General features: G+C 37.4%; 2 protein-coding genes across 7 annotated transcripts in view; one reads left to right on the top strand and one right to left on the bottom strand.

The window, feature by feature from the left end:
- The window catches only part of LOC126482271 (stAR-related lipid transfer protein 7, mitochondrial), a 113,368-nt gene extending 109,811 nt beyond the window's left edge, over positions 1-3,557 (top strand). Inside the window, exons 5-6 of one of the 2 annotated variants that reach the window (XM_050106258.1) lie at positions 3,066-3,150; positions 3,230-3,557. In XM_050106258.1, coding sequence (XP_049962215.1) covers positions 3,066-3,150; positions 3,230-3,402 — 258 coding nt within the window. In that variant the 3' untranslated portion in view covers positions 3,403-3,557. The remainder of the gene's footprint in view (positions 1-3,065; positions 3,151-3,229) is intronic. The other variant, XM_050106257.1, reaches the window with a different exon arrangement.
- Positions 3,497-13,826, bottom strand: part of LOC126482270 (hexokinase type 2) — a 252,029-nt gene continuing 241,699 nt past the window's right edge. For 4 of the 5 annotated variants that reach the window (XM_050106252.1, XM_050106254.1, XM_050106256.1 and 1 more), the window contains exons 5-9: positions 12,583-12,682; positions 7,791-7,980; positions 6,498-6,653; positions 6,073-6,349; positions 3,497-4,147 (exon numbers count right to left, since the gene is read on the bottom strand). In XM_050106252.1, the coding sequence (XP_049962209.1) occupies positions 4,070-4,147; positions 6,073-6,349; positions 6,498-6,653; positions 7,791-7,980; positions 12,583-12,682 (801 nt within the window). In that variant the 3' untranslated portion in view covers positions 3,497-4,069. Of the gene's footprint in view, positions 4,148-6,072; positions 6,350-6,497; positions 6,654-7,790; positions 7,981-12,582; positions 12,683-12,946; positions 13,047-13,826 lie in introns of all 5 variants that reach the window. The other variant, XM_050106253.1, reaches the window with a different exon arrangement.

Raw genomic sequence — 13,826 nt, forward strand, 5'->3', positions numbered from 1 at the left:
CTCCAGAATCAATACAACAGTCGGAGTTAAGGCACTCCAGACCCTCCCAAAAACAAGAATTAGAAACAGCATTGTCAGCACACACAAAAAAATCATGTGCACTGTGTTGTGGGACAGACAGGGCATTCTCTTTCTTGTGTGCCTTCCCACAGGTGAAACTGTCAGTATGGTTGTGGTGAAACAGTGAGAAAACTTGGGCATGGACTGCTCAGTCAAGGCATTGTGTTGTTTCATGACAATGTACATCCCCGTTCTGCTAGTATCACTCAAAACCTTATTCAACAATTCGGTTGGGAGCATTTCAGTCACACAGCTTCTGATTACCACTTGTTCGTGAACTTTAGAGGAAGGCACTTTGACAGTGATGGCCCTGTGGGTCCTGCTTTGCCTAGTCCCTGCCCACCACTTTGAGCCTATGGTCTAGAAAGTCACTGCTGCTTGTGCAGAATGGGCAACACAGCAAGCATGTGGAGCCCACAAACAGCTAAGCCGATGCCAACTAGAGATCAGAAATGAGGTTTTTCTATTCAATTTAAATACGCCCTAGGAATGTAGCTGCAAATAGTTGTGTTAACGAGTCCAGTGTAGTCTCTAAACAGTATTCGGTTATTAAAATAAAATAAATTTATAGCCATCTTCAAAAAGTTCTGGAAGCGAGTGGTAAGCTGTACAACCCACTCTTAGTCCATAAACATAAGTTGTCATGACCAAAAGAATATGAGGATAGTGCACTTTATGGTCATAGGGACACAATGGTGATGTTGCTGAGTGTTTTCTCATGATGGAAGTGGAATAGACAAGTATTCAACCATTTTGTTTGAACACACATGTATTTTATGTCTGAAGCATGGACTATAGTGACTAACATTTTCCAGACATCAGTCTTTCTCTTGGGGAACGTGTTTGTAAATTTTCTGTTGCATTTCCTCTTGTCATCTACAGTCTCTCAAAAGACAGCTTTGAAAGAGGCCATCTGATCCCAACAATCAGACATTTTCACCCTTTCAGTGTTACCTCACACCTTTAGCAAGATGGTTGGTGAGAGGAAAGCAACTGCATAGCCACCATTCTTGTGCTCATATTGACAGAACTGCCATGGGAAGAAGGAAACAAGTGTAGGTAGCACTGAAGGAAAAGTGGTGCCTTGTTTTGAAATGTATGCAGCTCTTGATATTAGACTTACCTGATCTGTAATCTCTGTAATCCCTCCCCCCATTACACAACTCACTATTTTAATTAAATTATAACCAAATTACATTTCTTTCTTCATGATCAGCCTCAAATACTATAACTTTTTTCCCCTTGTGTAGTGCTTGATGTTTGTCATCTTACTGTGACATTCACCTGAAGTAAGAACTGTGCTTCCAAAGACTATGTGCTAGAGTCTAAGTCTTACCGTCTTCACTGGGTGGAAATGTGCAGGGATCCACATTAAAAGGGTGTTATGACTTTGCTTACATTTTAATCCACAACTTAATGTCACTTACTTCCTCCGTATAACAGTGAAATAATTGTTAGTAAAATTTTACAAATCAAAACTGGAGCTCTTTGATAGTGTTGTTCACAGATAATTCATTTATACCCTTGTTGCCACTTGGAGTTTTTTCTCTACCCTAAAATGTTTAAAATTTTGGACCATTATTGCAGAGAAATACAGCACCAGTTAGATGTTCTGTTTACTTTTATGCTGCATAGAAGAGTGATGATTATCACACTAAATAACATTGAGGGTGGATATTATTCTGGGAGAGCAGAGAGTGGTACACATGTTTTGAGAGTTATTAAAAATCCATTTCTCTGGGTCTTTGCCTTTTTTTATTACGTCATTCAACCTTGGGTGAGGGCCATAACTACATGGCTGATAATCATAAGTGGTGAAGGAAATTTTGCTGGAAAAACAAGTCTGTACTCCTAAGCCAATACAACAAAAACTAGTAATCATTGGGCATATGCCTGTTGCTTTTTGACCACCTCTGTTGTGTACTTTTAATTCTCAAAGGAAGTGTGCAGTGGTTTTACAGTAAATATGCCATCCAATACAAATTTAATAGTCTTTTTGATAGGGAGTAGAGTATTATACATTCTTGCTGCCCAAGTACAAGAGTTTTTATTGTTGATTCAGAAATATGGAAAAAGTAAGTTCCATGCACTATGAGAATGCATTATGATCTGACCTATTCAGCTACCTTCATTCATAGGGATTGCAAATATAATCAGGGTGCTTTAAAGGAATTATAAGCTCAGTGTATGGTAGTAGTATTCCAGGTTATCTTTACTTGCACTTTTCTTGTTCACTTCATGTATGCAGCAAGCTTAAGAGTATTAAATCCCTTATTATCCTTACTCTAGTTCCATAAACTGGTTCTCTCAGTTGTGAATCTGTATTATTTACGACAATCCAATGAACAGAGTTCGTGTCATAACTTGATCTATCTATACAATATTACATGTCATTCATGGTTAAGAAACTGCATCAAATTTACTAAATTTTCTTCCCAATACAGCCAACAATTTTAATGTTCAAATTCAAGACAGCTGGTGACCACTTAATTTGATTTAAGTTATTCTAACCAGATCAACCTGTGTGAGGATTACCATTTCGTCAGATGGAGTATCCTATTGGGAATAGGGCCTGCATCACTCAATTATCCTTTCAATGTAACTATATACTAAACCTGAAAAAGGCCTTGAATGCAGTAGGAATTAATGTGCATTAGTAGTCACAGAGCAGTGTTATTTCTGTTGCTAAGGTCAGTAGTTGTAACTGAGTGTATTAGACAATTTATGTAGTACAAACAGTTTGCATTCATTGGGAATTTTAAAATACATGGCGACACCTCGCAAGAGGAAGTAAGTTAATATTACACAAGTTTTCACTCTGGAAATGATATTGCCAGGGTTATCAAACATTATTTTGATCGTCTTACATCCATACCAAATCGAAGGCAGCTTTCAATGGTCTCACTTGTTATGAAAGAAAGAATAGCTAACAATCATACGGTATTAATTTATTGTAACCTATGAAAATATGTGCAAAGCATTACATGGAATTTATTTCCTTCCAGCCTGGAATTGAATTTGTGTTGACATATTTTGACAACCCAGGTGTTTCCATTCCATCTGCATTGTCAGCATGGGTAGCCATGACTGGTGAGTAATACTAAAAAAAAGGTATTGATTTACAGTGTCTGTTACAACACTATTATTCTCCATATACTTCGTGTTGCAGGTTTACCAGATTTTCTGTCCAGATTAAGGGCTGCTGCCAGGGAATTAGCTTCAAGGGCAACAGTTGTAAAGGCTGATACCCCAGTTGAAACCAATAATTTGCAAGGAACAGAAGAAATTGTGGATCGAAACAATTTTTTTCAGAAATTGAATGCTGCACGGTTGTTTCTTTAAATATTTGTTAAGGAGCTTGTATACACTGTACTCTGTTAATGAGGAGATGACTTGTTATAAGTAGAAAGTTATATACAAAATGAAGTTAACAATCTTATGTTTGCACACAGCTTTGTGCGTGTGTTTTATTTAGCTATGAAATCTAATTTAATTATTTACATAATAAACTTGTTTAAAAGCAATTTACACAGGAAGTATTTAATTCTTCCCTTATAAGTTTATAAAAATGACTGAATTTCAGCCTTTTACATGTCTAACACGTGCAGAACTAAGTACACAAGTATTACGACACTCACTCACTCACTCACTACAAAACATTAAAAACTCACAAAACCAGATAATTCATTGTGAAATGTTCCTATGGAACCTATAAAAAAATTTCAAAAGCAACTGGCCTTCAAGTATAACTTTGACCAATTGATCATATAAATTAAAATTTTCACATAATCTCATCATATTCACAGCACACACATATACATAAATATATAATGCTGCACTGCACCACCAGGGGCTTAATGTCAGTCTTGACAGATGTTGCGGATCATCCAGCTCGTGGTGAAGCTCGTACATTTCAACATCAGACAGTACTTCTGCAGCTTCAACATGCTATAGGAACCCAAAATTGTCTAATATATACAACTGCACCTAAAGGTCTCCAGCATTAAATTCACCGTTCCCTAGTTGCTACAGCTGCTACTAGTGCAGCTCCTCGGCCACTACCATCGTGCGACAGCATCAGATCAAACTGTAAAACAAAAGTAGTACACAAAAGAATGATTAGTTATTTCTGGACATTTATTCCAACATTATTATTAAAACTTAATCATTCTTGCTTAATACAGGTATGTGCGGTATTAGCAATATGTGTGCAAAAAGTATGATGCAACATTTCATTTATAGAAGTTTTAAGTTATGTTGTGTCCTAAAATAATTGACAAATAGATCAATTTTCTCAATGATCAATAGTTATCTCAGTAATACACAACTAGACCATTAAGTGCTCATGAATTTGCAGACAATATTTTACAGATATCAAGCTTTGATCAATAAAGTTTTGATCGAGCTACCATACTTTTTTTCCGAAACCATTAATGCATTGTAACCACAAAAATTCATTGACAGCCCACGAGCTTATATGTTGCCACTTTGCATCTCACTATCAAGTTGACATTCTAAGAAGATAGCAATTTCTATTATTCTACATCATGGGCTAAGAGGTCTCAGCAAAAAGTAACCAATGGTGTAAATACAGATGTTAACATCCACAGAAAAATTCTGTTGCAACTCACACTCAGCAAAACACCTTCAATATTCTGCATGCATGCTTCTCCAAGTCAAAATACAATCGTCATTTCCTTGTTAAATGATGTATCTGTCCCATAAAAGATTGCTGTAATGTTAGCTACTTGACACACAACAGTTTGTTAATTTTTGATGATTATGTGAAGTCAAGCAAACAACTTTTGAACTAACTGAACTGTATATGGCTTGTACTCAACTTCTCACTACCAAAAGGCAAAATATAGAAACAAAGCAAGTTTTAAGTGCTTTCACATGCAATTTTTCCAGCAAAGTAGAGGTGTCAAATATCAAAGAAATGGATATGCAATCTGAATATGGAGCTCTGCCTGAGTGATAAGAAGCTTCAACATTCTCTGTAGCCAATTACTTTTTGCGAACAGCCCTTCTTTTGCACGTACAATAGAAAATCTCGTGCGCATTTTGATTACCTCAAAATTATTCTTAAATGTACCAGTTAAGATAATTATCTGCAGAAATTCCAAAAGGTATAGCTTGTACTGGTCACTTCATCAAAGGAAGTCTACATATATATTTTTTCGACAGTCAGTCCTCTGAAATTTATACTTATTAGAGCCTCAAAACTGTAAATGGTGCTTCATTGCCTCGTTTGTTAAAATATGTCCAGAATCTCATCTATGAGTGAGAGAATGTTCACGTGACCATTGATAACAGCATCGCAGCATGTCCGACTCGTTTGTGACTTCTCTGAATGGACCATCACACCACTTGCAAGGGCACAATTTGACCCCTTTCAAGCTCAGCACAACTGCATCTCCATCTCCATTGCATGGTTGCTTCACACATTTGCAGTGCACTGAGCTTTCTGGCTGTGAGCATCCCTATTGAAGCTCCCTCCGCTCGCATCTCGCATATGCCATCATCAGATTAAAACAGACGTCATCTTTTCAGGTGTACTACTTTTCCTTTTTTGCCTGCTAATCATTCACTGAATGTGGAGCAAGGCTTGGCTTTTTTTTTTTTTTTTTTTTTGGGGGGGGGGGGGGGGGGAGATTTGAACAGGCTGGTTCAAGGAAAGAGGCCTTGTAGAAGGAATAATACTGGTACACACTCAAATGATTTAAGAAAATCATACTAAACTTATGTCATGATGCCGTGATTGTGATGTGAACACTGTTCTCCAACAACTGCTAAGGAGACATCACCCTTTGTCTGTAATGGTAGGGGCAATTTGCAATAATAGATGGACTTAAATGCCATAATGAGCCAGCATTATGAAATTGTAATGTACTCAACACTAAATTTGTACCCAATTATTCTTTCCAGGTATGATGCTCAATTTGTGAAACTTCAAAAGTTTATATAATTCATCAACAGCAAGCTAAGATGAAAGAGAGAAAAAATTCTTACCTTAATGCCTGGTTTGACAAGCTCAGAAATTTTTTCAACCATAAGGTCATGGAAACGAGGGTGGAAACGATAGACTGAGCCGTCAATGCCCACTGTAACATTTTCCTCGTCCATTTTGTTTAGGAGTGTTGCAACACCAGCAGATACCAAATGTGCTGCTCTCCGTGAAACACACTCACAAATAAACCTCACATTACTGCAGTCTTGGTCTGTTGCATGGTTAAGGCCAAGTTCTTCCAGCACTTGCCGGCAATTTGTGTAGCTTCCCCTCTTGTCACTAAAAAAGAAAAATTTCATCAAGTTAAAGAACAAATAATTTTACTTAAAATCAAACTTACCTTAACCATGCATCTAACATTAATATTTCATATATGGCACCTACAGTGTTGTGTTAGCTTTGTGAAAGAGACACAGCATCAACATACCTTTCTATTTCAGATACGTATTTTGTGAAGAAATTTCCCCTCTTGAAGAGCAGGTCGGAGCCTCTGCCTCCAAATAAGAGATTACTCTTTGTAAATTTTACAAGTGCCAGCCTTACAAGCTCTCCCATGTACATTCCAGAGATCATTTTCTCAAACCTGTAATATAAACAGATCTTTCAGTCATAAAATAGTTTACATGCACAATTTTATGTAATTGTGTTAATGAGCATATACTGCAATAGTAAGCAGTTTCATAAAACACCATTTATGATGCATGGCTTTCAACAGAAAATCAAACAATGTTGAGAACAATTTCCAGAACATCTACTTTCAAATTTGCAAGCTACATGTCATTAATAACTTAAATTTCTTGAGGTCACTTCTTGTACTGGCTAGATCAGGGCATAGACTGGAGGAAGGTGAGGGCATACCATCTGAAATTGGACCATATCAACTGAAGGACTGTGATGTTGAAACCAACTTCAGACTGAAGGCAACTTTATTGCAAATTATTTCTGAGTGTCGTTCAACAGAATTCACCACCACACCAGTACACCTGTGTAAACTACCAGTACCAAAAACAAATTTAGAGTAATCTTAATGTGTATAAGCAATATACAATTTTATGACAAAAGAGAATCTTGCATCAAATATAACCCACAGAATTAATCAAGAAATCTGGAAATATAAGGGGTATAAACTAAAACTTGTTCCATCATCACCGTGTTAAACTTAGGACTTATAAAAATTAATTAATGTTCCAGCTCTCTGGAGATGTGTCCAAGTACACATAGACATAAAATGGTAATTGGCACCTGTTCTTAGTACCATTGTTAAGATTCAGTTTGCACACTTTAGACTTAAAATATTGTAGAAAGAATCAAATATCCATGTTATTCAACAAAACTAAACATGGTTCGTAAAACAGTTAAATTGAGGAGAAGATGGTGTGGATATCTGCAAAGCTTGCCTGCAGCAGTAAAATTATGCTCTGAAGGAAATTGAAGACAAGTAGACTGAGAAAGACATGAGCACCATTGTAGGCATTGTTGCAGCCTAACCCTTAAATAAAAGAAGAATACCGGTACAGTAAATACAAGGACTGCCTCGAAACACCGGTGCAGTCTTGTGCACCTATGGGCAAGTCCAGAAGCAAGGAGAGGTCTTTCTATCCAGAATGCAAATATATGTGTGTTGCTTACAGAGATTAATAGTTCCTTTGCTCCCCTCCCCTCTCCCCCCCCCCCCCCCCATTTTTCAATTTTGTGAAAAAATTATTTTTAATTTACTTACAACTGCTTTCCTTTATTTATGGAGTACTGGTCGATCTCTCGGTCATACTCAGTACGCACAATATCAAGCCTTCCATTATCTCCAAATGCTCCCCATTCTGTGTTTATGACAACGTAAGGCTTAGATTTGTCACCATCAAATAATTCTGCATTTTCCACTTTCTCTACATAACATGCATTGCTTCCAGTACCTAAAAATCACAGAAAAAAGTATGAACACTATATAGCAGCACTGAAACACTAGCTAATTTCTTACAAAGAAATGTCAATATTAGCATCACATTATTATATAGTTACACAAATACTGTATATTGAGGTAATCACGCAGAAGTAAGCCAGTCACAAAAAATTTATGTTCAGAGATAATGAAATGGCCCTGGACAGCTATGCAAGTTAACCTGATAATTAAATCAATGCCTAAGAAGTATGGTGTTCGAGGCAACAGTCAAGTTGAGGACAGCTTCAAGTGCAATCACACATCTTTGGCATGGAAGATAAAGTCAGGGTTGCCACAAGTTCTGGAAACACTGGAAAAATCTTATTTTTGTCTAAATATATGGTTTGTTTACTAATATGTCACGCATCATCGCTGGCTGGGTGCAGATGAGTACATGCGCTGCTTCCCTAACCTCTCATTCTTACTGCTTCTCCCCTTTCTACCACTCGCCACAGCTTGAAGTCAGTGCTGCCACCACTTCTTGCTGGCCTTTTTCCGACAAAGGCTAAGGCCAAAAATTTAGTTGTGAGAGTGAGAGTGTCTTTTTTTATGTGCCTGTCTGTGGCTCAGTGATCATCTTTATGGTGAGATGCTACCTATCCTCATTAGTATTGATTCTCAGAGTATTCGCACAAGTTATGTGTTGCGTGGAGTGATCAGTGCAATCTCATTTCATCAACGTTGAGTCTGTGACATGACTAGCTGGCCAAACAAGTGGATTTCCATAACGGGCAATAACAGCATGCCATTTGTGTGTGTGTGTGTGTGTGTGTCTAATGGATCAGGCCTGCTGATCTGAAGCCCATCGTTTTCCACTAATGTGCAGGCCCTGCCCGTCAGATCTAGACTCACTGATCTGCCCGCACACCGGGTCTGTTTGTGTGTGGCATAATGCGCCAGATTTTTGTGCTTATCCACTGACCCAGAACTGCAGTGCTCCTCAGCAGGGCAGAACCCACAGGCTATGGATTTCAGGAACTGCGACTGTCTCACTGCAAATACGTTGTATAGTAGAACCAAAATTTTACTGGCGGTCACCTGTAGTGTTTGTTTACACACTTCTTCCCCGGCTTGCACATTTCTTTCAAGAGGCCTACTTTTTTATTTCTGAAATCAGTGAAGGTATTTTAAATTTGTCTTGTGAGTCCAAGGAAATGCATATTATTGTCACCAAATGTGTTTCATTTTATTGAAAGAAAATAACATCAGTGGTCTTAATGAAACACGTATACCATTTGGTTTGCTTCTTCCATCTAAAAGCAGTTCATTATGTTGATGTTAGTACCTAAGGTTTTTGCTCATGTGTTAAGAAATACAGAGCCTTACATTTTTTTGGCAACTTTACTTACTCTTGACATCTCAAAATTTGTCAGGGAAAAATGATAAAACTTGTTTGGAAATCAAAGAATTTCACTTGGGGTACTTGGTGGCAACCACAAAAATCCAGATAGGTTGTGAACACTCAGACTCTTTCACATTGTTATTAAGAACAGACAAAATGCTTTGCTGATTGACATTTTTGTATCATGGTGCAGTCATTAACACTTACGGTGATACTGTGATATTGAATCATGCAATCCAAAAAACTAATGTGACCTTTTGATTGTGTTATTAACATGAACCAAGAAGCATACAAAAAGTTCACATGCTGTTTGATGGAGCAGAAGTTTCCTGAACTGCTTCCCTAAATATTTAAATTGTCAGCCTCGATTGGTTCAGCCTTGATCGGTCAGTTGCCATTTAAGCAGCACTGCATAAACCTCTTAAAGAAGCTTGTCTCTAGAGTAGATCTACTTCACAGAATATCTGGAAACACTTTGGGAGCAATTGGTTTGGTTGGTTTGTTTGGGGAAGGAGACCAGACAGCGTGGTCATCGGTCTCATCGGATTAGGGAAGGATTGGGAAGGAAGTCGGCCGTGCCCTTTCAGAGGAACCATCCCGGCATTTGCCTGGAGTGATTTAGGGAAATCACGGAAAACCTAAATCAGGATGGTCGGACGCGGGATTGAACCGTCGTCCTCCCAAATGCGAGTCCAGTGTCTAACCACTGCGCCACCCCGCTCGGTTGGGAGCAATTGGAGATACTATATGCAATGCTGCAATTTCACTTGGGTACTCAGCTGCTGAATACTGTGAAACCATGAAAGAAAAGCACACAATAGCCGAGATAAGTGTACACCTGAATAAGACAATGAGGAGCATTACTGGCATTGTACAATGCAGTCCCATTCATTGCCTACCTGTTCTGTCCAATACTGCTCCTCCAGATCCAAGAAGAAATACATTCCTAAGAAGACAGAGCCCCATAAGAACTCAATCTAGACAGAGGTACTGGCAGAAGTAAAGCTGCAAGGGCAGTTCCAGAGTGAGTACAGTTCAATCAGTAGAGCATCTGCCAGCGAAAGGCATATATTCAGGTCAAAATGCAGATCTAAATAGCACTTTTCCAGAATCTTTCAGTTATACTTCTGAAGTCACAAGTGCTATCTTGGGTCTGTCTTCAAGCAACTGCATTTTCAACGTAACTGGGAAGTGGAAAGAACATTGGTTTGAATATCCACCTGATCCAATTTAAAACCAAACGATGACAGTTGCAGGCTTTGATTGTCTCTGTCTTCAATGGTCAAAACTCTGTTTGACCTGAGAGGGACGGCCACATCTTTCATTCGGACTAATGTGAAAGTACTGCCTGTGACTGATGTGGAGGAAAAGACCGGACATACTGTGGAAAACGGGCAACGAGTCGTGCTATCTTGTTGCCAAATTTAAACATTAACCTGAAATAAAGTGAGTGAGTGATGCACGTGGTTTTACTATAATGTTACTGATTAATATTAATAATAATCCACCACAATAATCATTCCCCACATAGTGGTCACTATGGAGTTATGAATTACATATTGGCTTGCTAACATTTTCTCAGTCCGCTATATTCTCAGTGTAATGGTACAATTTACTTTTGCAACACTAAGTTATTTTTCCTCGGAACATAATGAGGATGACCGAAGTGTCAAATTAGCAGTTACCATGAAAAATATGCTGACCTGTACTTGTTTCACTCCCATTACAGATGTGTCCCTTTAATTACTTAACTTGCTTTATGGCAATCCATTATTGCACATTAGAGCAAGGAAGCATTTATTCATTCAGATGCATTTTCGTCAATTTAACAAAATTTGATTATTTTTATGTAAAACATATCAGACACATTGATCAATAGCAAATATCAAATCTCTCTTTTTTATACATAAAAATAAAATTCTATAAAACTACTGTAGATACAAACTTGAAAACAGATTTAATAATCTTCATGTACATTAAGAACACTCAAAGCACACACAAAAGCAATACAAGATGCATGTCACTAAAATACAGTCTCATTAGCATAGAGAAAATTTTGTACAAAAGCTGCACATGCTACCATAGTCAGTAGCACATCAGAAAAAGCTAATAAAATATCAAGTATGAATATTAGAAAAACAGAAAAATTACTGTTTCAAAACAAGCAGGCATAAGTGTGCTACGTATACACATGGGGGCAGTAACATCAGTTGGTGTTCACAACCTCAACGAATTTCCACTGATACTGATTGCAAAATGGAGTGACTGTTGTGAATTGTGAAGCAATTAAGTTTAGAACTAACAGAGAACTCTTGAGTCACTGTGTGTGTGTGTGTGTGTGTGTGTGTGTGTGTGTGTGTGTGTGTGTGTGTGTTTTTTTTTTTTTTTTTTTTTGCAGGAAGTGGTGGGGAATTCAAGTATAAAAAATGATTAACTATTTTTAAGAATTGATCTGGAAAAAAAGAGATTTGAAAAAAAAATTAATTACAAAGTGCAAGATATTGTTTTGATGATTTGTCTGCTTCACAAATGGCCTCTGCATGTTTTTGCAGCAATATTTTTACTTTGTTACCCTGGTGGACCATACATCACAAGTTGATGACAGTCCACTGGAGCATTCTGAAGTACAAATAAACAGCAGAGTTTAGGTTCTCTGCTGTTTATTGCTGTCTCCTCGCATATAGGTGGCGCCCAATTCACCTCTGAAGTATTGTTTTCCTGTACAACTAAGGTGGTAATGGTATGATTTGTCAACAGAATAGAAGGTATCTACATCTGCTTATTTTTGTAACACCTACATATGTTTTAATGTGGTAGTGATAGCAATGGCAACATGTATTTTCTTTAAAAGATAACAAAATAAATAAATAAATAAAAACAATATTTGATATTGATAATGCAGTATCTGTAGTCATCTGCAAAAGTTTTCTTATGGAGGTGTAGTGCAGATGGGAAAGGGGAGATAAATGTTGCAAAAGCACACACTGAAGAGGCATAAAAACTAAAGCTTATACTTGCATTGTAAAAAATTATGCCTTGAAGAGAAATACAATTATTTCTTGAAGAAAAGAAAGGAGAAGGGTTTACTGGATGAAAATATACAAACAAGCAGCTACAGAACATGCATCAGTTCCATCACCAGCATCAATCAAAGTTTCAAAACAGGGAAGTAGTTCTGAAGCTCAAGTGAAGCATTGCCAAGCAGGTGGCACACTGATAAGAATCTGAACATACCAACGATGAGCCCTATCCTGCAGTTGTGGTTTTTCCATGCACATGACATTAACGTTCCCGTTGTGTCGTTGAGTATACCACAAACATCAATCTGCACATCCTAAAATGATATATAAAGTTGATTAGCTACAAAAGAGATTAATAATTTTAAAACTGCAACAACAGTAGCTGCCCACAGGAACACCTGTCAAAAAATTTATACATTCTTTTAAAGCAAGTACTTCATTAACAATAAAAAATATTCACAAAGATTGTGAAATTAATTTAAGAATTTTTTGAGCTTAACGCTAGTAACAGAAATGTTCATGAAGTACTTGCTGGTAAATAACACTGAATGCCATCTTCCATAATAAACTCAACTTACCGATAATGAGACCTATTCGAGTATTGGGAGATATGATGGCACAAGACATTAGTGTTCCAATGGCATCATTTATAACAGCAGCACAATATACATTGATATCCTGAAAGCACGCAATATTTTTGTACTTTAAACAACTCTCAATTTTACAAGACACTGAAAACATTGAGTGTACTGGTGATTCTATTCATGAATCAGGTAAATTAAAATCTGAACTATATATGGGTAACTGTATTACAAGTAAGTTAAAACTAGATCAAATTCTGTGCAATTTACATCAAGCAGAGAGTCAATACACATCTACTTTACAAAATATTTTACACACATGGACCCCACGTAAATTTTCAGTTCTACAGGGCGTTGAAAGAGTAACATTTTGAGAGATGGTAGTAATCAGTAAACATGGGCTCTAAAATGGATACCTTAAGAACTATGAGCACTTTTTCAACAGAAGAGATCTGTTTCATAGAGCTCTTAAGGTATACATACTAGAGGCCATATTTATTGAAATTTTTTCTTGTATTGATAGATACTATCACCCCTCAAAATATTCAACATTTTTTAACACCTTATATATATTTACTCCAACAATATAAAATCCAGGCTCGAATGTCAACAATAAAAAGAAAAGGATATATAGCTACTCACTGTGCAGGCGACACATTGAATTGCGTGCATGCGTACACACACACACACACACACACACACACACACACGAATGCCCTCAGACCAGAGTATGGTCCAAGATAATGGACATGGCAGGTGTGTGTGTGTGTGTGTGTGTGTGTGTGTGTGTGTGTGTGTACACCCTTTTCTGGAGAAGGATGTGGCCGAAAGCTAAATGCGTAGTAGTCTTTTCATCATGTCTGTTCTTTACGGTGAG

The sequence above is a fragment of the Schistocerca serialis genome, chromosome 5 (genome assembly GCF_023864345.2).
Source record: "Schistocerca serialis cubense isolate TAMUIC-IGC-003099 chromosome 5, iqSchSeri2.2, whole genome shotgun sequence".
In the NCBI taxonomy this organism is placed as follows: Eukaryota; Metazoa; Arthropoda; class Insecta; order Orthoptera; family Acrididae; genus Schistocerca; species Schistocerca serialis.